Source organism: Polypterus senegalus, chromosome 1, assembly GCF_016835505.1.
Source record: "Polypterus senegalus isolate Bchr_013 chromosome 1, ASM1683550v1, whole genome shotgun sequence".
Taxonomy (NCBI): Eukaryota; Metazoa; Chordata; class Cladistia; order Polypteriformes; family Polypteridae; genus Polypterus; species Polypterus senegalus.
The window spans coordinates 263,058,434-263,084,318 of record NC_053154.1 but is presented as its reverse complement, the minus strand read 5'-3'; the positions used below and the strand labels follow the sequence as shown (position 1 = coordinate 263,084,318).

The following is a 25,885-nucleotide window of genomic DNA, read 5'->3' as shown; positions in this document are numbered from 1 at the left end:
CTGTATATCATTCAATATACAGTAGGGGGTAATTGAATGCATCAATATTTTTTTAGTAAATATATTTCCAATGAGGCTACTCACATGAAATTCTCAACCGGCAATGGTATTAACTCAAGAAATCCACAAATATAAATAATTCACAAAAATAAAGGCCATAATTAAAGGTATGTGTGATAAAGTGGAATGACACAGGGTAAAAGTATTGAACACACTAATTTCATGCTTCGTGGCAAAGCCTTTTTTTGTAAAGACAGCTTTAAGATGCTTTCTGTATGAAGAAACCAATAGCCTGCAGTGCTCAGGTCTAATTTTGATCAATTCTTCTAAGTCATTGTCTTTAAATCATGATGACTTGGGGGACCTTCTTGTGAACTCTGATCTTTAGTTCCTTCCACAAATGTTCAATTGGATTTAAGTCAGGTGATTGACTGGGCCATTCTAATAATTAGATTTTCTTTCTCTGAACCCAACTGAGAGTTTCCTTTGCTGTATGTCTTGGATCGCTAGTACCACTGGATGAGAAACAACCCCACACTATGATGCTTCCACCACCAAACTTCACTGTTGGTATAGTCCTTTTCGGGAGATGTGCAATGCCATTTGCAGTGTGTAGCATGACGGCCAAAAAGTTTGACTTTGGTTGAACCAGTATTTCATAGGCTTGTCCAAATGTTGTGTAGCAAACTTTAAACAAGCTCCAACATGCCTTTTTTTTCAGTAATGGAGTCTTGCAGGGTGACTGCGCATAGTAGCCATGCCAGTGGAATACATTGCCCATGGTTTTCTCTGTAGCAATTGCACCCTACTGTCTTTCTGGAGCTTTTTCGAGTGGTCCCTTGCTCTTGGGCTATTCTTCTGACTATACTTCTCACTCTGTGGTCATAAATCCTACGAGGAGTTCTCATGCATGGCTGGTTGATGGTGAAGTGATGTTCCTTCCTCTTGAGAATAACAGTCGTAATGGCATTTACCGGAAGATTCAGAAGTTTTGAAATACAGCAGACCCCCGCAAAGTCGGGTTCAGAGTTCGCGGCCTCAGTCATTCGCAGATTTTTCCTTACAATTTATCTAATAATTGTTAGCAGAAACTGCAAATATCCTCCGCAATTTTTATGGCTTTTATCGCGGCAATACTGCACTGTAGAGAGAACAGGAATCAACTGTAGAGGAAAACGTGGCTTGAAATGGTGAAAGTAGCCAATAGAATTTGAAACTGCAACTCCCAGCAATGGCTCTGATTGGTCTTCTGCTGAGAGTGCTGGGGTTGCTGCGGTCAAAGGACGTCAAGTGTGGCTTTTAAAAAGGGGGCCGGTGACCAGAAGCAAAAAAAAAAAAGTTTTTGTAATTTGTGCTACACGTTCCTATCTGTCTGCCTTCTGTTGGGTTACCTGTACTTATTCATTTTATCCTGATCGTTTCGTGTGTCTGGATTGTCTGCCTGTGTACATGAGGACTGTAAGTGGATTAATGGCCATCCTGCAAAGAATCTTCACCATTTCAGGAACTAGCGGTAGGACTATCTTTACATTCCCATTCAACATGCAGATCTCTGGACTATCTATTTTCATCATTACATTTCATCCATTGCCATTTTTCATGAACGTTTTTCATTATTTACTGTGTGTGTTTTGTTTGTGCTTTGTTGTATTTAATGTGTAATCGCCATAAAGGGAACAGTGGTGGTATCATTGTTTTCATTTGTTTTTATTACATTCTTTATTTGCTGTTTGATTACCGGTTTGCTTTGTTTTTGTCTCTGTGAGTGCGTGCGGGTCAGGCCAAGGCTAGGTGCATCCCTGGAATCTCCTCTATAAAAATAAATAAATCACCGTCTTCTCGAAGATGTGAATCTTAGTGGCACCGGACCGCTACAGCTTTATTCATTTCTTCTTGTGGCTGGCTGACTGAATGTGATGCATCCCCAGCTGAGTGTTATTGAGTTTTCTGTTTTGCTCATCCTAACCCTTAAACCGCCACACCTGGCTATAGTCGTATGACCACTGCCAGCCCCTTGTGAGCAGGGGGGCTGAACGCACCCCTAGAAGACATTGACGCTCCTCAAAAAAAAACCCTCTTAAAAAACGCTGATAGACTACTTTCACATTGCTCCCTTACTTGCTGGGCTTACTTGTGGCTGCTCTGTCTCGTGATATGCTTCTCGCGCAACACTACACATTACTTAAAAGCCTGAACAGCACCTGTCCTTTTTGGCTGATTGCTTTGTTTCTCTCTCCTCCCCCAGACATCCTCTGTTCCTGTTGGTGGTCCCGCTCCCATTGCGCTCCCCTATGATATTTATCTATTCTTAAATCGAGAGCTAACTGCATACTGAGCTCGTTTTACTTCTGAAAGAGACATGTTTAATTTGAAGTGTTTGAATTAAGTTCCTGTCTCTACAATCTCCTGTGTTTCTGTGCAATTCTGTGACCCAAGCATGACACCCTGCAGCACTGCAGCCTCACTGTCCCTGGGATTGAGCCGCTGCACTAGACTAGCCTGCCAGCATCAGCGCTTACCTCTGGGTGCTGGTTGTACCAGTTTAAGTGCAGTTGGCTCGGTGATTTAGATCCATGGCATCAGTTGCACTTTGTACATATTGTTCTAGTAGTTTTTTTAAATAGTTTTTAAAGTTCATTAGCAGCGTGTAAAATGATTAGTGTTGCAGTAATTGTGATGCTCTTTGCATGAAAAAAAAATGTGTTCCACTAAAATTTCACTTTTTCTTTGTGAATTGTGACATTTACTTAAAGTGCAGCAAAAAGTATTTGGTGTCCAGGGATGCATTAATCCCCTGAGTATGTGGCAGTTTAAGGGTTAAAGCCCCAAGGTGTCGTCGAAACGCCCTGCACCTTCTAAGGCTTCTGGTAATGAAAACGCGCTTACGTGAATTACAGTACATATAGCGGTAACATTGGTATTTTACATTCTAGCACTGCAGGTGACATATCAGTACAGTACTATACAGTATGCAGGTTTACCTTTACATTCTTTTTCTTAGGTAATGTATTAAGCTGAGTTTGAAATTAAATTAAACTGTTTTGGGGGCAGATTTAGGGTTTAAAGTATAAAAATAGGCATTCTTTTAAGCACATACAAAATTTGCGGATGCTCTAGGAATGTAACCCCCGCGAATTTTGGGGGTGTACTGTACATTAATATAGTTTGCAACAATCAGGTTGTGAAGGTCTTTGGAGACCTCTTTGCTTTTACCCATTAGATTTTTATTGTGTGACATCTTGGTAGAAAAACACCTTTGTATTGCCCATCAATATGTACTACCCCAACTGGTATCAATTTGCCAGAGATAGGAGATAGAATTACTTCCTAATGACTGAAAGATTTCAGCTGGTTCCTTGCCTTTCCTTGACTTGGTGTACTGCTTTTTCTTAGTGTGTTCGATACTTTTCCCTTGTGTCATTCCACTTTATTACACATACATTTATTTATGGGCTTTATTGTTGTGAATCTATACTAATAAAAGGCAAAGCCCTCACTCACTCACTCACTGACTCACTCACTCACTGACTCATCACTAATTCTCCAACTTCCCGTGTGGGTGGAAGGCTGAAATTTGGCAGGTTCATTCCTTACAGCTTCCTTACAAAAGTTGGGCAGGTTTTATATCGAAATTCTACGCGTAATGGTCATAACTGGAAGCAGTTTTTCTCCATTTACTGTAATGGAGATGAGCTTGAACACCATGGGGGCGGAGTTTCGTGTGACATCATCACGCCTCCCACGTAATCACGCAGTACATAGAAAACCAGGAAGACCTCAAAAAAGCGCTCAAGAAAACATGCATTATATAATTGAGAAGGCAGCGAAACAATAAGAAGCGAAGCGAAGTGACATATACAACCATATTCATGAGTTCTGCTACTGAAACAAAGCACGATGTAAACCTACACTTTAAATTAAGTTCATAGACAGGCTGACGCTGGCGCTTGTAATTTAGTGCCTGCCCATATAAGGCCGTCCGTCAGCGCAATCCAATAGCAAACTGCCACGGGTAAATATTCACGGGTGAAGGACTGTGTTTATGGAGAGGAAGATGAGATGGTCAGGGTGGTGTTTGACACAAACTCAGCGAAACTGCGAGAGAAAGTTTTAAGTGCCAGGACTAAGGTAACATTAAATAAAGCTATGGACATAGCACGAGATGGCACCAGCACAGCTGGGAACCTTCGATGCAAGTACACCGAGTGGCTCACGGAACTGACGCAGTGCACAGATAAAAGCAACAGTTCCAAACAGCGCTGAACAAAACCGAATTACACAATTGAAAAGGCAGCAAAAATATGAAGCGCCTGATAAGCATATTCATAAATGCAGCTACTGTGGAAACAAAGCACACGGTGGAAAAGTCAATGTCCCGCTAAAGGAAGACAGTGAAAAAACCCGTGCATGCAGTGTGTCAGGTCTCAGATAAAGAAGAAGACGAGCTGTTTATTGATGCAGTAAGAAACGAATCGATGAATGAAACCTGTCATCTTTACAACGATTGACAAACACGGAATGTAACTTGAACACAACACATCCTACAAATACGAACCTGATTGAAAGAAATAATGATAATCAAATTCTTGATGACAGCAACACTCAATAACACTCACAAAACAAATACTGTATATTGACAGTCATGTTACGCTTATTTTTAAAATGTTCCCTTTTCTTTTCTACCTTTTTAACACACTACTTCTCCGCTGCGATACGCGGGTATATATATATGTGTATATATATATATATATATATATCCCGCTCTACATACTCGAATAATGGATACTTTATTCGCCATCAATGATTGTTTTGGTAAAGCCATACTCAGTGTATTCATTAGATGAACGGTAAAAAAGTAAGAGCGAGGGGAGGATGACTCATTGAGGCATGCAGGCTGTAGTGCGCCAACTCTATCTGAATTGCGCGATCACATTTGAAAAATATATCTTTTCAAGTTCTATTTAGTCCATATGTGTCAAACTCAAGGGTCGCGGCCACATCCGCCCGGCGTAATTATATCCGCCCGCGAGATCATTTTATATACTGTATTATTGTTATTAAAGCCCGGCATATGAAGCGCTGGTAACACAATAAACTACAGATCCCATAATGCAGCGCTTCAGCTGCCTTGCCGAACACTTACCGCTTACTAGAGTTATTGCGCACTGAGTTTGCACAGCGCTTTGGTGACTTTGAAGAACAAAAAAAGTCCGTCTACATGCGGCTCGAACCTTGTGCATGTTTGGTAGCACATATCTGTGTGAGAAGCTCTTCTCAGTGATAAAGACTAACAAAACAGCACACAGGAGTCGCCTCACTGATGAGCACCTGCAATCCATCCTGAGAATCTCCACAACACAGAACCTCACACCAAACAGAAACGAACTTGTGGCCAAAAAAAGATGCCAGGCGTCCAGCTCTAAAATGACATATGAGCAAAGACAACTGAATGATTTGATTTGTTATTGCACGTAAGAGCGGGAGTCAACCGTTTTAACAAACAGCGTATTGCACTAATACGAAATAGCTGTGTGTGTATATATGTAGATATGTATGTATATGTTGTCAGGGATGCCAGGGGCCATGACCCGGCCGGGACGCCAGGAGGGACCGGAAGAGGGTCAGAGCCCTGCCTGGACCACGTGGGGTTTGCCTTCCGGGTTGCTTTGGGGGCCACAGGTCAAGGGCATGGAAGCCCTTCCCTGTAGGGGCCCGTGGTCGCCGCCAGGAGGCGCCCAATGCCTTTGGGACTTGTTTCCCCAGGACTCCCGCCACACCAGGAAGTGCTGGGGAAGATTTATGACGGCGCCGGAGAGCAGCCGGAGGACAGCCGCACTTCCGCCACACTTGGGCGTGGCAGAAGATTGCCGGGAACACCTGGGGCTCATCCGGGTCCTCCATAAAGGGCCGTCTCCATTCATTCGGGCTAGAGTCGGGTGGAAGAAGGACGAGGCAAGAGGAGTTGTGGAGGCGGCCCGAGAAGAAGGCATTGTGGCCAGGACTGAGTGACTGTTTTGGGGTTTGTGCACGTGACTGGGTCGGTGTGACCTAAGTATTGTAAATATTGTGGTTAATAAACGTGTGGTGGTTGGTAACAACATGTCCGCCTGTCTGTGCCCGGGTGCCGTTCACATCTGGCGTAGTCGGCAGGATGCTCCGCCTGTTTCAAGGCGGAGACCTGATCAAAAAAATATTGTTGTGGACGGCCCGGTGCAGCAGGGGACCCCACCCACGTGCACGCTGGTGCTGCGTGCACACAGCCCGCTGGGTAAAGGAACCCCACGGACCGCCAGGGGTCCGCAGGAAGGCCATGTTTCCCTGAGGCGGGCAGGTGGCGTGCCTACAACGAGTGCAGCGGTCTCCTACAAGCAGGCCGTTGCTGAAGGCGCCCGGGACCGCATGGCGTCAAGAAAGGCCACGCCGAGGAAGTGTCCTCGGTTTGACGAGTCCGGGAAGGTGAGTTCCCTGCCTAGCGACAGCCGGCCCATGGGGTCCGGGCGTGTTTTCTTTTGCAGGCAGGGACCTCCGGATCCACGCCGGTGGCAGGCGCATGCTGGTCTGCGGGCTCCGCAGCGTGGCGGCAGCCGCGAGGGCTGTGGAGGAAGAGACGCTGCAGCTCGAAAGGCGCTGGCAACAGCAGGGCTGCCGGCAGGGACGGCGGCCACCGCAGAAGGGGGGGCAAGATGGCGCTGACCAGAAGTCCCTCCCCTGACAGGCACGCGATTGGGCGGTGTGTCTTGCGGGCCCGCCGATGACTGCAGAGAGGCGGGACCAAGGAATGTCCATCACGGGCAGGGGGGAGACCCGATTGGGCCGGAGGAGAAGGCCCACAGGAAGTGGCCGGCGCTGGAGGCTGACAGAAAGGTAGGCTCCGCGTCGCTTCACTTCCCGTCTTTGCCGGCTGCTTTGGCGGAGCTGGGGGTGTCCCTTCAGCCCGCCGGGCAGCGTGTGTTGCAGGTGCTATGTGCCCTCCGGGCTGAGGTGCTGGAACTGGAGAGGAAGCGCCGCGGCGCTGAGAACGTTTCAATCAACAACGGGACGGCGCGACGCTGGAATCTCCAGCCGGAGGGGTACAGCGGAGACGGTGAGTACAGCCGACTCCGTAAAGCATATGGGAGGGTCTGCTGAAAAAGGCTGTGATGACAACGATCAGTTCCGAGTAAGCAGCCCTCCGACAGGAGGCGGCGCGCGGGCTGTATGCGCGGCGAGGGGGGAGTCCGTGAGGACGCTGAATGGACACGGGCTGCTAAGTGCCCCGGGTCCTAGCGCCCTCCGCCCCGAGTCGGCTGCGGTCTTGCGCCGCACTATAGGGACGCAGACGGGACAGAAGCGCCTTTTATTCCATAAGGAGTCTCAAACCGTCATGGCGTCCCAGAGTGAACGGAGGAATAAAGGGCTGGGTGCCGATTCCTCCGATATGAAGGGGACGCAGACGGGACAGGGGCTCGCGTTGGTTAATACGGAGTCGCACACCGTCAAGGCGTCCGAGTGAAGGGAGGATTAAGCGGCTGGGTGCCGCTTCCTCCAATATGGTGAGACGCGTTGCTGGGTGCACGCGTATGGCTGGCTGCCCTCTGGGGGAGCAGAGGGAATCCCTGAGGCAGGCAGAGAGAGAGCAGGCGGTGCCGACGACTCCATCATCGAGAGGACACGGAAGCCGCGGAGAGGGTGCCGATCAGGCAAGTGCCGGGTGATTGAGGGGGAACGCTGCCCGTGCATGGCACGAGCTGGGTGCTTTGGCAGCGGTTCTGCCCCTGTGTTCTCTTTGTAGGGACGGACCCGGCGGCTGAAGGAACCCTTCGGGCGGAACAGCCCTCTGATGTCGGGCCGCCAGCGGAATGTTCTCTCTGCCGGTGCGCAGCTGCGTCACAGCTGGAGGAGCCTACGGGGGAACGAGTGGCTCGGACCAAAGGGGCGCGGAGGTCTCGGAGGGGGTGCCGATCGAGGAGGCCCCGGGGTGTCGGTAAAAGGGGGGAGCACAACCTGTGCGAGGCACAGGGATGCACCAAGGGCTGGTGCTCGGATTGTGTCTCCGCCCCTGTCCCTGCTAGGAGTGCGGGCCGGACCCCGGCTATCCTCGAGTGGGACCCGTTTCGGGGCTCTGCTGCCCTCGCGGACGGGTCGCTCTACCCACGAAAGTGGTCTTCGCTGGCTGTGGGGCACTGTCAGGGATGCCAGGGGCCATGACCCGCCGGGGCGCCAGGAGGGACCGGAAGAGGGTCAGAGCCCTGCCTGGACCACGGGGTTTGCCTTCCGGGTTGCTTTGGGGCCACAGGTCAAGGGCATGGAAGCCCTTCCCTGTAGGGGCCCGTGGTCGCCGCCAGGAGGCGCCCCAATGCCTTGGGGACTTGTTTCCCCAGCACTCCCGCCACACCAGGAAGTGCTGGGGGGAAGATTTATGACGGCGCCCGGAGAGCAGCCGGGAGGACAGCCGGCACTTCCGCCACACTTGGGCGTGGCCAGAAGATTGCCGGGAACACCTGGGGCTCATCCGGGTCCTCCATAAAAGGGGCCGTCTCCATTCATTCGGGCTAGAGTCGGGTGGAAGAAGGACGAGGCAAGAGGAGTTGTGGAGGCGGCCCGAGAAGAAGGCATTGTGGCCAGGACTGAGTGACTGTTTTGGGGTTTGTGCACGTGACTGGGTCGGTGTGACCTAAGTATTGTAAATATTGTGGTTAATAAATGTGTGGTGGTTTGATAACAACATGTCCGCCTGTCTGTGCCCGGGTGCCGTTCACAATGTATATATGTTTATATATGTGTGTGTGTATGTATGTATATGTGTGTATATATGTAGATATATATGTATGTATATATGTGTATATGTATAGATATGTATATATATATATGTTTATGTGTGTGTGTGTGTGTGTAAATATATATATATATATATATGACAACAACACTCATCACTCACAACAGTGACAAAACAATTACATTGACAATCAGGTTACGTTATTTTCAAAATGTTTCCTTTTCTTTTCATTGCTTCTTTAACACACTACTTCTCCGCTGCGAAGCGCGGGTATTTTGCTAGTTCTTCATATTTATGGATTTCTTAAAGTTAATACAAATGTCTGGTTAGAATTTCATGTCAATAGCCCCATTGGAAATTTATTTACTGAAAACAAATGTTGACACGTTCAAAACTTATTACTCCAATGTATGTGTCTGCTTAATGAGTACAGTTCTCAGATCTTGCAGCAAGTTAAACATAGGCCAAAGAACTTGTAAGCAGATCATATGTTAAGAATCAACTGATAGCACTTGGCTGCGGTGGGCTGGAGCCCTGCCCAGGGTTTGTTTCCTGCCTTGCGCCCTATGTTCGCTGGGATTGGCGCTAGCAGATCCCCGTGATCCTGTAGTTAGGATATAGCTGGATGGATGGATGATAGCACTTGGATTTAAAATTCAATTTATTTCATATTAATTATGTGCTCACTGCCATATATTAAAATATTATGCTGTTACAGATAACAAATGCATTAAGGTCTGCTTCTGTTTGAGTTTCTGTGGGCCTGATGCTTTTTTACTTGGTATTATAATATAAGCTTATCTAATATCTGCCTTCCTTATCTCCGTGCCATATTCCTTTAGCTTCACTGGATGACAGCCTGCATTTTGCTATCATTGAATTTCTTCACAATAGAGAACATTACACAATTAGAGACTAATTTTCACTTAGTCAATATGTATTAGGAATAGCTCCCTTAATTTATCACAGACAGGAAATAGGCTTTAAAAATCTGTTGTCATATGGAGTCTGGAAGATGACGTAAGGTCTGACCGGCTTTCTATACTGACAAAAGAAAAACAAAAAGTTTCTGCCTTGGAAATGGTAGTTCAAAGAGCGAGTGAGTGAGATAATGCAGACATCAATGATGGATGAGCTGAATCCATTCTTTATAAACAATTCAACATACAGTAAGCAAGGTTTGTGTACAAAGTAGGCCAGACTGTTGACTCCTGAAATAAAGGAACCACATAAAATATACTAAGGAGACTTGTAAGAGAATTTATTCAGACTGGGAGAAATCTGAAGCACTTCACACCTGGAGATGATAAATGGATATATCAGAATGACCTACAGTCCTAAAAAAAATACAATCAATGGAAGCATGGTGATGCTCCAGCAGCAAAGAATTAATGTTTTAAGCCAGTGTCTACAAGATCACATTCACAATTTTCATGATGTTGAGGGTGTCGTCTGTATTGATTACATGAATCAAAAAGCCAACATAACCAGTTTGGCACAACAACAGATGTGAGTGGGACAAAACACTGCAGTGACAAATGTGCAGCTAGTGGAATTTAACTTGGCGGACACTCACATAAAACGATTAAAAGGTTTTAATGCATGTTTTAATGTTATTAGCTTTACACTTTGTGTCTTGTGATAATGTGCACACCTTTTTACAATATTGAAATTATGCTCCCTCCCCAAGCAGAGGCATCAACATTAGGATATTATCAGTTTACTCACCACCTGTAGCAAATAGTTACATATGAACAGACGCCGCATTTAGACATTGTATATAATGTGGCGTAATCCATGTATAAATAATTCTTCTAAATAAAATGCACACTCAATTACAGTTAGGTCCGTAAATATTTGGACAGAGACAACTTTTTTCTAATTTTGGTTCTGTACATTACCACAATGAATTTTAAATGAAACAACTCAGATGCAGTTGAAGTGCAGACTTTCAGCTTTAATTCAGTGGGTTGAACAAAAAGATTGCATACAAATGTGAGGGAACTAAAGCATTTTTTAACACAATCCTTTTATTTCAGGGGCTCAAAAGTAATTGGACAAATTAAATAACTGGAAATAAAATGTTCATTTCTAATACTTGGTTGAAAACCCTTTGTTGCCAATGACAGCCTGAAGTTTTGAACTAATGGACATCACCGGATGCTGGGTTTCCTCCTTTTTAATGCTCTGCCAGGCCTTTACAGCAGCGGCTTTCAGTTGCTGTTTGTTTGTGGACCTTTCTGTCCGAAGTTTAGTCTTCAGCTTAAGGACAGCTTCTTTCACCTGCAGGGAGAGCTCCTTTGACCGCAGGTCGTCTGTTCACAGCAAAATCTTCCACATGCAAGCACCACACCTCAAATTAATTCCAGGCCTTTTATCTGCTTAATTGATAATGACATAATGACGGACTTGCCCACACCTGCCCATGAAATAGCCTTTGAGTCAACTGTCCAATTACTTTTGAGCCCCTGTAATGAAAGGATTGTGTTAAAATATGCTTTAGTTGCCTCACATTTTTATGCAATCTTTTTGTTCAACCCACTGAATTAAAGCTGAAAGTCTGCACTTCAACTGCATCTGAGTTGTTTCATTTAAAATTCATTGTGGTAATGTGTTACCATATAAGTGACCCTGTCATATGTCTTTACTTATAATAATAATAATAAATAATAATATATTAAAGGGTACAGGTAGGAGGAGACTGCGCCATGCGGAGTGACGTCATCACCTTCGCTGTTAGCTAAATAAACAAGCTTGATGGACTGGATTTGTCCCTTCGTTTGTCAAATTTATGTTCTTATTTTACTTAAGTAGTACCTATCCCATGCTCAAAGTGTTTCTTGTATATTCAAAAAGAATGCATGGGATGTAGTTTCTATATTAACCCAAATTAAGAAAAGTGGAACTTAGGATCTGAAGCCAAATGAGCGCTAAAAGTAAATGAAGACATGTTAAACTTTCAATGATTTACCCTCTCTGTAACATATTTTAAATTACTTTGCAGCAGACAGGACTAGTCAGGGATTAGCATTAAAAAGCAGACTAGCACACAAGTGTAATGAACATAACATAATCTTAGCACTGTTCCCCTTCATAACCATTCATTTGTCTAGTTTGCACAGCTTAACTAGCGTTTTACAGCCTGAAAAGCTTGAATGTCTGCAGCTGGTATATGGGTTTGTGTTTTTATTAATGTGTTAAGCCACTAAAACACTGACAGATGTCAGTCTGAAGTACTAGTCCTGCTTATTAAAGAATTTGAGACTGAAGTGCTAGAGGTAGAACGAGAGAATTACTAGCAGAATGCATTTCTTGCTATGCTGTTTTCCTCTACATCTGTCACAGCATGTTGCGCTAGAAACAAGGCAATATTATGCTCATTTGCTTTGGCTTTTACAGCAGTCAATCAGGAGAAAGCGGAAAGGAAAGCAATTCACCGTCTCCTACTTTACAATAATATCTCAAAACACACTGTACTGGTTGCAATGGGCTCTAAGGAATTGTGTATTTGAAGAGATGGCACACTCTACTGTTCTCCAGACATGGCCCTGTGCGAGGATACCACCTGTTACCAAGCCTGAAAGGTAATCTTCATTGGACAATCTATACCAGTGATGAAGACATCAAAAAAAATTATAATTACAGGAAAGTGGTTATCCACGAAATCAAATTTTATTTGAGTGGGATAAAAAATATTCATATATTGATTCATACTCATGGAAATTATGTTAAGAAATAAAAGTTTGTTTGCTTTTACTGGCTTTTCTTAAGGTTAGGCACTACTTTGTTTTTGGTAATAGATTAAGAGCCTTATCTGGGATTTACGTATAACATACCTCATTTTAAGACTCTTATTCCCCCCACACCTGTGTATTCAGTTTATGGCAATGAAATACATAAAACAACAGATAAACTCTTACCTAACTAAAATACGAGGGCTGGTAGTGGGAGTTGTTTGCTTGGAAGGAGGAGTCATTGTCCCTTCATCTTGTTCACTTAGTGTATCAATAAGAGAATGATTGTCAGGAGTAGTTGCTCCACTGCCTTGAGGAGTTGAATGATTGCTGACTTGCTGCAACCGAGAGCTGTAAAATAAAAGAAAAAATCATCAAGAAAATCTAAAACTGTAATGTCTATTTTCCCCATAATGTTACCAAAAAATATAGATTATTTCCTCTTAAAATCTACACTATATATATATATATATATATATATATATATATATATATATATATATATATATAAAATCCTAAGCCTAAATGTGCAACGATTTTATGTGATGTTTTTTGTCATGCTTTAAATCGGGCTTATTTTAAAACTTACATATATGTTTGGTATCATTCTTTTCAGAATTTATCGAACCTTATTGTGATGTTGATAGATTTTCAGATTCTTATTCCGTTTTTAAATTATAAACTAAAAAAATATCAAGAACTCATGTCCCGTGAGAAGAGACTTAACCACGCCCGGGGCCAGAAATAAAAGACAAACGAAAAGGACAGCTGCTGTACTGGCTTTTAAATGTTTGTTTCCCATTGTATCAATGTTTACAGAAGAGTTTTCGGAAGAGTGGCCAAGTCTCCTTGAGGTGCATTCAGCTCCCCCTTTTCACAATGTTAGCGGCAGACTGGCTGCAACTTGGGGTAGGGTGCCAGGGGGCTTGCCCCACTAGTATACACATAAAAACAATATTTACATAGTTCAATTATATTTATTCATCAATTGTAAATTTCTTGTTAGACATTACATACATTAGTATTATCACTGTGAAGACGTATATATGGTTTATTCAAATTTGTAAAAGTTTCTCAAGTGACCATGTGCTAGAGGAGCGCATCCTGATTTTATTTTAAGATCTCTCAAATACATTTTAAAATATCTTTAAAAAGGCAGCAATGCAGTTATCATTTACACATATCTGAAATACATTTAAAAAATACCTCAAATAGCTAAAAACACCCAAAAGAGCTTTTAATGTGGCTTAAGATACTTGAAATGTATGTCAAGATATCTCAAAATAATTTTCTGAGCATTCTGAGATACCTCAAATGCCTTATGAAATATCTAAAATTTGCGGGAAGTAACACTGAAAGAATGGACTATACACTGCTTAAAACTGACTTAAAAGCAAATTTTACAGGAAATGACATGGAAATAACTCAAAGTGAATTACAGAGCTCTTAAAATCCATACACTGTCAATAGAAGATATCTTAGACATGACTTTGCATATCTTGAAATACATTTGAAATAATTTGCAGATATTTGAGAAATCTGAAAAGATCATCATGTTATGGTATGTAACATTTTGATACCTGTATTGCAATCTTTCTTGACAAATGTTCTGAAGAGCTGTATTAAATAGGATGGTGGCCATAAAGATGCATCGTGTTACTTCATTGTCTACAGATAAACCCATTTTTTTTTATTAATACAACTTACCAATTCAAAAGGAAGCTTCCTAACGAACTATATTTTAGTTGACCAGAGGCAACAATAAGATTTTTGCTCCCCCTTGTGCGAAAAGCAGTCACTCATGACAGAAGCAGTTTGACTGGTGATTTATGAACCACTATTATCGGGGTCAAACACTGCACCTCATGTATTATCACAGCAAGACCAGACTGACAAGGAACTGAAGATGTTTAACTGGAATTAGTAATTTTACTGAGAGGAATCTGCAGCATAAACAAAATCTCTCTTTCATCACATCTCAAAGTTCTTGATCACATTCCAATGAAAAGCTTTTAGAATCACTCAAGTCTCATTACATTTTTGGATGGCTTAAATTCTGTAAAAGAATGACTAGGACTCCTAATTTTAATGTAATTAACTGCAAACGTAAGCCAGGAGTAGTAACAGGTTACAAGTGTAGAAAAATTATAGATTACACTGTACCGTAGTACTTCAAAACAGTCTTTTTGTTTCTGAAATTACCCAAAGCTGCGTTAAAATACCATATGCATTGTGTTGCACGTTGGACAATAACTGAGCAATCCTCTACTTTTCATTAAATCTGGGCAGTTGTGTTTGTTCCAGCAACACACAAAAACATCAATAAATACAAACAGATACCAAGTAAGCTTTATTTATATGCTGACTGTTATACTTTTATACAATTGTAAACTATTTATTCTTTAGATGTTACTGAGCTACAATGCAAATTTCTTTTCTCAAGCTAGAATTTATAATTAAATGACACTATGGCAGAGAAAGCTTTTATGCATGTTGCTGATTATGACAGAGTTTGTTGCTCCTTTGCAGTTCAGCTAAATTTATTGTCAGTATACCTCTCGTAAAGTAAAATAAATTTGTGGCTAGATCCACTGACACTGGCACATGCAGTAGCAATACAGTACATGGCACAATAATACATCAAAAACAAAATTACTAAACAAAGCTACGGCAATATATAAACCTTCTCAAATAGAAGAAAGTAAGTTAACATTTTATTAAAGTTAAATTCTTGTTTACAGTGAAAGACTTTTGTAATACTTTACAACTGCATAAAATTACATTAATAAGAACCTTCTTGTTCTCAATTTTTCAAACCTGCTTAATTCAACTGAAGACATTAAATTGCCATGGATAGAGCATTGAGTCATGCACATAAATGGCCAATTTAGTATCACCAAATAAACTAGCCTATGAATCTTTGGGGAAGTGGGAGAACAATTCACCCAGACCTGAGGAAAATGTGGAAACTCCACAGGGACAATGTCCATGTGGAGATGTTGAACACAAGCCGTTAAATTTAAGACATAGCAAGGTAAATCCAGTGTGCCACCATGTTGTTCTTTTATTTTTTTATTTATTCAACAGAAGCGTTATGCAAGGGTAACAGAAAAAAATCATTACACTTGTATTATCACTAAGTTGAGCATGAATGAAATTTACGCCAATGAGACTTTAAAAGAAAGTATATTTACGTCTGTATACAGATCATAGATAAAACCTAACTGATCTTTATTTTAAATAGCTGTGTTAAGTGGCATTGGCCAGGTATTTTTTGAAAACTTCACCGTAAATCTAAAAAGAGAAAACTTTATTACATTTAAATTAAGCACAACCAGTAATGCAAATTCATTATAAAACTTGACACATTTGTGGTGTTATGACTGCATGAAAGAGTTAACAAAGTACAGCTTCAAATATGACAGATACACACGAGTGGGCATGTTTGAATGCTGAAATAATGGAGCAAGGATACAATTTTAATTATTTGTGCCAAAGGTACCTGTATCTGGCTGATTCAAAATAAGACCATTTCTCTTGAGGAGTCCAAACTAAACTCAAGGTAGTTTTGTTTTGTTTTGCTTTGCAACATGTCTTGGTTATTTTCATTATCCCTTTAAAAGAATTAACACTAGTACACATAGTATTAGTGCAGTATATGTGATATAAAGACTGAAACAGTATGTACCATGAACGCTTACATGATAAACTCAACAACTATCTTAAAGTTACATTGCAAAATCATTAATGCATTTTAAAGCAACAGGATACTCAGAAACTTTTTTTGTTTCTTATATACACATTATATTATGTGTTATGGATGAAAAACTTAAAAAAATTAAATAAAAAAATGTAATCACAAACTAATATTACAATATTGAGGTCACCTTGATCGTGAATGGTTGCCCAGCTGATACATGTGTGGGTTGTACTGTGCCAGGATTGTTATGGTATCACACTGTTGTCCAATTATCAGTCGAGCTTGTTGTTCTGTTGCATTTCTCAGATTTATTCCATTGTACTGTTGGGATAAATTGGCACTTGCATTAGGGAGCAATAGCCTTTCAACAATTTCTTTAAAAAATACTGAAGGAAGACAAAAGCAACTTTAAAATCATATTTCATTATCTATCAGATGCATACTGGTAAGAGAAAAAAAAGTAAATCTGGGGTTTCTTTTAAAAGCTGTGTACAGTAGTCACATATAATTTGTAATATTTGTAATGTCAGTTTTTTTTAACAGTTTAATCTTTAAAGTAAACTAATGTTTTATTTTTATGTGTTCAAACAGAATGTCCAAACAAATGTTAGCATGCGTATCAGGCATTTAAGAGTATATACAAAATTTTTTTATTAAAACCCTTCTAATAAATACATAATAATTCAGATTTTCTAATTAACTCAAAAACTATTGAAGGAATTAAATAGTTTGATGCAGTTACAGTACCTGTACAGATAGGAAATGTTTGCAAAATATAAACATAGCCCGAAACAAGCTGTCAAAACCTAGGCCATGGGCAAAATCCCAGAAACGCATACCTCTTTAGCTAGCAACCTAATAAAATGTTTCGGCGCTCCATTAAGTCCTCTATGTAATTGTATAGGCAATAACAAAGATTTACCTCTAGAAGTTGATCACCATAGTCAAGGCCAGCATGATGTGCAATGCTACCACCAGTGACTTTTGACACAAAAATGCCACCATTCTCTCCACTCACGATAGAGATCCCCAGAGGTTCTGCTCCTTTGTGTACAATCACATTACGTGGCTCTTCTAAGTAAGGTCTTTGAGAAGTAAAGTAAAGGCAATTTCAGTATCAAATAGAAAATTATTATAATTGCAGAAAATAGAATAACAAAATGTATAATTTATATTAATGTAAATGATTGGTTGATGTTAAAAAGTTAAAATTCAGTCTTAACTTTAATAATCAGTAAATGAATAATACTTGTTCCAACCTTTTCAATAAAAGTGAAATTATATTAAATATTCATGAGTAAGTGTGTAACTTTGTCTCAACACATTTTTTTCCTAGGCAACTTGCTGCAAATATTTTTAGTTGAAGATTTTAAAGAATATTAATGAAATAAACAAATCTGATCAATGTGCTGCTACAAACGCCAAATAATAACTACGTCACACACTAAAGACATACCAATCAAACTTTCATAACATTCAGTTAAAGATTTGTATTCTTTTACTACCCTTGTACTTTAATGTCATTATTATCATAAGTCACATTGATTACTTATGTACAGTAATATTTTCTGAGAGATATTTCAGGTAAGGAAAAACGTTTCAAGGTAGTTATTTCAGATAAGGAAGAAAGATGTTTTGAGGTAAGCTTATTATAATCATGGAGCCAGAGAGTGGTGATGTGCTGAATGGTGATTAGCACATCCAAGTAAGAATCTCACCGTAATCTGTACAATGGAAAATAAGAACCCAAAAAATCTATAAATAATTCTCTTTCAGTACCCTAAAAGTGTTATGTTTCTCTTTATCTTATTCTGGTTCACACTCCGCAGTTTGCATACCAGGAGAAGATGGGAGCGGAGGATGCCATCATCTATATGCTACACCGATTCCTCTCCCACCTGGACAGAGGCAGTGGTGCTGTAAAAATTGTGTTTTTGGACTTCTCTAGCGCCTTCAACACCATCCAACCTCTGCTCCTTAGAGACAAGCTGACTGAGATGGGAGTAGACTCACACCTGGTGGCATGGATTGTGGACTATCTTACAGACAGACCTCAATATGTGCGTCTTGGGAACTGCAGGTCTGACATTGTGGTCAGCAACACAGGAGCACCGCAGGGGACTGTACTTTCTCTGGTCCTGTTCAGCCTATATACATCAGACTTCCAATACGATTCGGAGTCCTGCCACATGCAAACGTTCGCTGATGACACTGCTATTGTGGGCTGCATCAGGAGTGGGCAGGAGGATTAGTACAGGAAGCTAATCAAATACTTTGTTAAATGGTGTGACTCAACCCACTTACACCTGAACACCAGCAAGATCAAGGAACTGGTGGTAGATTTTAGTAAGCCCAGGCCCCTCATGGACCCCGTGATCATCAGAGGAGACTGTGTGCAGAGGGTACAGACCTATAAATACCTGGGAGTGCAGCTGGATGACAAATTGGACTGGACTGCCAATACTGATGCTCTGTGTAAGAAAGATCAGAGCTGACTATACTTTCTTAGAAGGTTGGTGTCCTTCAACATCTGCAATAAGATGCTGCAAATGTTCTATCAGAGGGATGTGGCGAGTGCCCTCTTCTACGCGGTGGTGTGCTGGGGAGGCAGCATAAAGAAGGACAACGTCTCACGCCTGGACAAACTTGTTAAGAAGGCAGGCTCTATTGTAGGAATAAAGCTGGACAGTTTAACATCTGTAGCAGAGCGATGGGCACTAAGCAAACTCCTGTCAATCATGAAGAATCCACTGCATCCACTTAACAGTGTTATTTCCAGGCAGAGGAGTAGCTTCAGTGACAGACTTTTGTCACTCTCTTGCTCCACTGACAGACTGATGAGATCATTCCTCCCCTACACCATGCGACTCTTCATTTCCACCAGGGGGAGTAAATGCTAACTAAGCAACTATTGCAGCATTGAAGATGGGTTTTCCTTTTTCAGTATGGACAACAGAAATAATTGCATATTTCTGATTTTCCTTTTCATATTATAATATTTTTTTTTAAAATTATTTTTAAATAACTTATTGGTTATTTTAGCTAACTCAGTCAGCATTTTTACACACATTCTGCATTTCAGTTTGGCTGCTGATTTCACACACATTGCCTGAACAATGAGGCCTAGTGAAAAAAATACTCATGTCACCTATACTTTATTTTTGCTGCCACTATAAAGGGAAAAAAGAGATTCAGATTAATTTAAATGTGTATCTTGTTCCCAGACCATCTCCTCCCAACCCCTGCACGGAAACAAGACTACCATTCAACAAAGCAATAAATTGGGCACCTCACACCCTGTCTGTCTGTCCACTGCCTGCATTACCAAATTAGCCTATGATCCCTGTGCTTTAATTTAAAGGTGTACCCTATACTGTTTATTAACTTGGTAGTTCTTTGATGAACACTAAAATTTATTTTACAGATTTTTTTGTAAGTTGCTTTGAATACTGGTGTTTGCAAAATAAATAATAACGAGGACAAAACACTTAAAGATCATTACAACATACTATAATAACAACTGAATTGTAATGTGTTATAACTCACAGCAGGAGTTGGGAACACTAACTAAATTTCACAACAAAATTTAACCTATGGTGTTACCTTTTGGGTATTCTGTGCAAACCTGGAGGTACAGTGGCGTGGGTACGGAAAGTATTCAGACCTCCTTCAATTTTTCACTCTTTGTTATATTGCAGCCATTTGCTAAAATCATTTAAATTAATTTTTTCCTCATTAATGTACACACAGCACCCCATATTGACAGACAAAAAAATAATTTTTGAAATTGTTGCAGATTTATTAAAAAAGAAAAACTGAAATATCACATGGTTCTAAGTATTTAGACCCTTTGCTGTGACACTCATATTTAACTCAGGTGCTTTCTATTTCTTCTGATCATCCTTGAAATCACCTTCATTTGAGTCCAGCTGTGTTTGATTATACTGATTGGACTTGATTAGGAAAGCCACACACCTGTCTATATAAGACCTTACAGCTCACAATGGATGTCAGAGCAAATGAGAATCATGAGGTCAAAGGAACTGCATGAAGAGCTCAGAGACAGAATTGTGGCAAGGCACAGCTCTGGCCAAGGTTACAAAAAAGTTCTGCTGCATTTAAGGTTCCCAAGAGCACAGTGGCCTCCATAATCCTTAAATGGAAGACGTTTGGGACGACCAGAACCCTTCCTAGAACTGGCCGTCCGGCCAAGCTGAGCTACCAAGGGAGAAGAGCCTTGGTGAGAGAAGTAAAGAAGAACCCAAAGATCACTTTGGCTAAGCTCCAGAGATGCAGTCAAGAGATGGGAGAAAGTTGTAGAAAGTCAACCATCACTGCAGCCCTCCACCAGTCAGGGCTTTATGGCAGAGTGGCCTGTCGGAAGCCTCTCCTCAGTGCAAGACACATGACAGCCCGCATGGAGTTTGCTAAAAGACACCTGAAGGACTCCGAGATGGTGAGAAATAAGATTCTCTGGTCTGATGAGACCAAGATAGAACGTTTTGGCCTTAATTCTAAGCGGTATGTGTGGAGACAACCAGGCACTGCTCATTACTTGTCCAATACAGTCTCCACAGTGAAGCATGGCGGTGGTAGCATCATGCTGTGGGGGTGTTTTTCAGCTGCAGGGACAGGACGACTGGTTGCAATCGAGGGAAAGATGAATGTGGCCAAGTACAGGGATATTCTGGACAAAAACCTTCTCCAGAGTGCTAAGGACCTCAGACTGGGCCGAAGGTTTACCGTCCAACAAGACAGTGACCCTAAGCACACAGCTAAAATAACCAAGGAGTGGCTTCACAACAACTCTGTGACTGTTCTTGAATGGCCCAGCCACAGCCCTGACTTAAACCCAATTGAGCATCTCTGGAGAGACCTAAAAATGGCTGTCCACCAACATTTACCATCCAACCTGACAGAACTGGAGAGGATCTGCAAGGAGGAATGGCAGAGGATCCCCAAATCCATGTGTGAAAAACTTGTTTCATCTTTCCCAAGAAGACTCATGGCTGTATTAGCTCAAAAGGGTGCTTCTACTAAATACTGAGCAAAGGGTCTGAATACTTAGGACCATGTGATATTTCAGTTTTTCTTTTTTAATAAATCTGCAACAATTTCAAGAATTCTTTTTTTGTCTGTCAATATGGGGTGCTGTGTGTACATTAATGAGGGAAAAAATTAATTTAAATGATTTTAGCAAATGGCTGCAATATAACAGAGTGAAAAATTGAAGGGGGTCTGCATACTTTCCGTACCCACTGTACTAAGGTTATTATAGTTAATGAAAATTAAAATAAAAACTGAAGCTATTAATAAAAAAACATTTTCTGAAATAAAACAATTAACCAAACTGAAATGAACAACTAAAACTAAACAAAACTATTAAAGTAGCTACAAATATTAACTAAAATAAAATAATAATTTATTAAAAATATTTTAGTTTTCGTTTTTAAAAATATTCATGCCGTTGATCTCTGACTCTTGTAACTTTTAACTCTAAAACCGAGCCACATGTATTTATTCGTCCAGTGAACGGCGGCTGGCGAATGAGGACAGCTGTTCTCACAGCATTTTGCGGTGACAAAGCAAGCTGCATACGGGCACATAAAGCATGTAATGAAGAAAGCAAGTTACTATGTGAAAATAGTGACAGTTCTTCAAGAGCTGATAGTAATAGCATGATAGATTCTGGTTCAAGTGGTAGTAAGCATACCAAGGTGATGATTTTGCTTTGAATGTGCTCAGTAGCTTTCAAACCTGCTGCGTTTTGAGTAGTGAGCTGCTATTATTATTATTACTATAATATAATAAAAACATACAAAAACAGCAGCTCACTACTCAAAACATGGAGTGCCCAGTCTCCATTCCGGGACCTTTGGGTTAGAAGGCAGTGGTTCTTACCTCTGCACCATTCAAGAGCACGTATAAACTCCCTGTCGACTGACATTTGAGCTTGGGTTTTTAACTCATTGACAGCAACATGTAAATCAAATTTTTTTTTGTTTATTTTTTCCTTTGGTTATATTCTTGAATAAAACCGCAAGTGTTTATTTGATATTTAGACTAAAGTCTTAACACATTCTACACTTCACGTCATTATTAGTATAACATTTAGGTAGTTTTAATATGTGTTCAGCATTTCTTGCTTCGCATTTCCTTTCATCCTACACTTACCCAGATCTTTGCAGACATGGATCACACATGCAATGCATGTATTCCAAATAACGATATACTGTATTATTTACCCTACACAACTCCAGGAACCTCACGCAGATAAGGAGCCTTGGCTTGAGCTGGGAGAATTTTTTGCTCAAGTTGAGCTACATCAAGGCGGGGAATGGCACAGCAGGCTGCTTGTTGCTTGTGCTGATCAATGCATTTACAACACAAAAGACGCTGATGGAGAGGTACAAATGGATATAAGGTGGGTCGAGATTACAAGTATTTTCATAGGCTTCAGGAATTCTAGTGTTAAACAACAAAAGGTGCTGATAAAACAACAATCACAAACAAAATGCAAATATATAAACTAGTTGTCCTGGAGAATAAAATCTTAATTATTTTTAAACTAATGGCTACCTATAAGTTTTACATTTTGTTCAAATGAACTACGATGAACTATAAAGAAACTAATTTATAAAGAAATTTACAGTACCCTTAAACAACTCACATTACAAAGACATCTACAGGAGAATTCAAAGCAGCTTATTGAAAAATATCTGAATTCTTTATTCATTTTCATCAATGACTGTACAATTTGTTTGCTTGTGACAAATAATTTATAACTTTAATGGATGTGTCTTGTTATTAAAGTAATTTATGGTGCTTTTAGTTTAAAGTACAGTAATCAGTTTATAACCTATTGGTAAACGAAAACTAAGTCAACAAGAGACTGTACAGATACGTACAGGATCAAAGCTTTTGGGCAGCTCCAACCATCACCAGGATAGCTGGCCAATCATGCATGTGTAATGTTCTCATGTTACAGAGCCCCACTCGTAATTTTAACATAAATAAAAGCCTGTCTAAGGGACCAAGACAGTGGCAACAGGAAGAAGTGACGTCAGAGACTAAGAGATGACAGAAAAAGAGACCTTTCTTCTAAATGTTGGACAATGCAGCTTATGCATCACACCAACTGATGAATCAAAAAGTCACTCAGGAAAATATCCACCTTTCAAATTAATGATTTACAGTAAGCTTTCTAATACTATACTGTATATATCCAGAATTTACTATTTTGTATTCTAATCTCTTCTTTTGGTATTATTATACAGTACTTTAATAAATACAATAATGCCTTTAAATAATAAATTAAATTGTATGGCATCTGGTGTAAGGGGAGATTGTCATTTTCTCTGCAAAGCCTGGGTTATTAAGGCAGAGAGGGGCACCTCAATAAGAACAACAAATGTGATATGACACTGTTGGTTGGTAAATGGCATATCCTCTTTAATAAAACCCCTGTGTGCGTCCAGGTGTCCGTGTGTGTCTTCTGGTGAAGTGCACATGTGCGGGGCCACACGGCACGTGTTCAGTCTTTTCCTGTTCATTCCGTGTGTGGAGAGAGAGAGAGAGAGAGAGAGAGGCAGTCCCGCCCACGCGACAGACAGACAGATAGACAGACACACAGACACACACACACACAGAAGCAGGCCCGCATGGGGGACAGACACACACGCACGAAGGCCCGTGACAGAGACAGACATGCACACACACACGCCTGCCCGCCCGCCACAGAGACAGACAGACAGACACGCACGCACGCGCACACACACAGGCCTGGGACAGAGTCAGACACACACAGGCGCACACGTGCATTGTTGCAATGTTACTTTTCTTGGTTGTTTATTAGATTACGGATTTTTCAAATGTTAATTTTTTTCCCTGTGCTTAAAAATCATTAAAAAAGGTGTTTTTAGCGAGCGGGTTATAAGGCTATAGCGCGAACTCTTGCAGTGTTAGTTTTCTCTGTTGTTCAAGGTTTTCTTAGTGTTATTCAATGTTTTTACATTTAGTTTACTATTACGCTGTGCATTCAATGGTATAATTAACTATATATGCGACATTCTCAGATAGACACTTTCATGTCCCGCAAGACGAGACTTTGTGCCCAGAGATTTAACCATGCCCGGGGCCAGAAATAAAAGAAAGAGTAGATGACAAAGTAGAACGTCGTAAAGAATTCAAAAACGTTGGCGTGATACACATGCAGAGCAGGTTAGAGATAATGGAAGTATGAAAATTCGAAAGTCTCAAAAAAATGATAGTAAAGATCTCATTAGTGCAAACAAACAGAAATTATTGCTCAGTGAAATAACTGAACAGCAAAAAGAGATCGAATATATTGTTCGGATTTAAACTTTAAGCTGGAGACTTATAGATCGTCTATTTCAGGGGTGTCGAACTCCAGGCCTGGAGGGCCTCAGTGGCTGCAGGTTTTCAATCTAACCCTTTTCCTAATTGTAAGCAGTTTTCACTGCTAATTCACTCCTTAATTTTAATAGTCCTGTTTTGGAGGATTCAGTCCTCTGAACCGATTTCTTTCTTCATTAAATGACAACCAAACAGAAATGAGATGTGAAACGAACCTACAGATTACCAACTAAACTGGGATTTCAAACTCCAACCAATCTCTTAATGAGAAGCTGATTCTTGCTCTTAATTAAACCCACTATTTAATTCAATGGCCTGTTGCTACTCTCATTCTGCCACTACAGACATTTCCAAAACTGTTGATTTTTCTGAATTTCTAAGAACACCGTCCAACCAAATGTTTTGGTGACCTGAGAGATCAACCTTACAGAGACAGTCACCTTTCTTTATTTTTAGATATTGTGTGATGGTCACAGGTGAGCTCGCTTTGTGTCTCATTATTGTTTGGCTGCTAATTAAGGAAAAAAGAGAAATCTAATAGGCAAAACTAAGGCAAAAGAAGTTAATTAGCTGCCAAAACTGGTCACTAATGAGGAAGATGGTTAAAATGAAATCCTGCAGCCACTGCGGCCCTCCATGACTGGAGTTCGACACCTGTGGTCTAATTTGTGTTGCCATCAGGGAAAAGTAGTGTTTCTTCCCAATGAAGAGGCATATCTGCGAGAATTAAAAGATTTGTTGTTTGGAGAAAGTGAAATCTAGCTAGAGAAAATTTCAAGCCCTGCAAGACAAGACTTTATGCAAAGAGATTTGGAAAATTCCTGTCCACATCTAAAACAACCACACACACAGTTCAATCATCTCTCATTTGTGTGAATGCAATTGTCAGACACAGTTCGTGCAGATAGAACGAATTGATATTCACTCATGGGCAGTTAGTTATATTTTGCACTGTAATTCCAAACATAGAATCAAAATTCAATGCAATATTGACGAAAAGGTAAAAGCGAAAAGAGATCGAGTATATGGACATAGTTGATATGACAGAAGTATATAGATATTGTTTGGCTTTAAACTTTAAGTCAGAGACTTGTAGATCGTCTAATTCGTGTTGCCATCAGGGAAAAGCAGTGTTTCTTCCTAATGAAGATGCCTATCCGTGAGAATTAAAAGTTTTGTTGTTTGGTGAACGTGACATCCACATACACAAGTGGCAGAGACACAAAGTTGCTGGCGCGTAGCGCAGGCAGGGGGGTTGGCGAGCAAAGCCCCCTAGTATATATGTGTGTGTGTGTGTATGTATATATATATATATATATA

At 40.9% G+C, this 25,885-nt stretch overlaps 1 protein-coding gene across 3 annotated transcripts in view; it reads right to left on the bottom strand.

Moving 5' to 3' along the window:
* dlg5a (discs, large homolog 5a (Drosophila)) overlaps nucleotides 1-25,885 on the bottom strand; it is a 236,991-nt gene that overhangs the window by 24,018 nt on the left and 187,088 nt on the right. For all 3 annotated transcript variants that reach the window (XM_039773036.1, XM_039773053.1, XM_039773044.1), the window contains 3 exons: nucleotides 17,112-17,274; nucleotides 16,377-16,510; nucleotides 12,676-12,840 (listed from right to left, as the gene is read on the bottom strand). In XM_039773036.1, coding sequence (XP_039628970.1) covers nucleotides 12,676-12,840; nucleotides 16,377-16,510; nucleotides 17,112-17,274 — 462 coding nt within the window. The remainder of the gene's footprint in view (nucleotides 1-12,675; nucleotides 12,841-16,376; nucleotides 16,511-17,111; nucleotides 17,275-25,885) is intronic.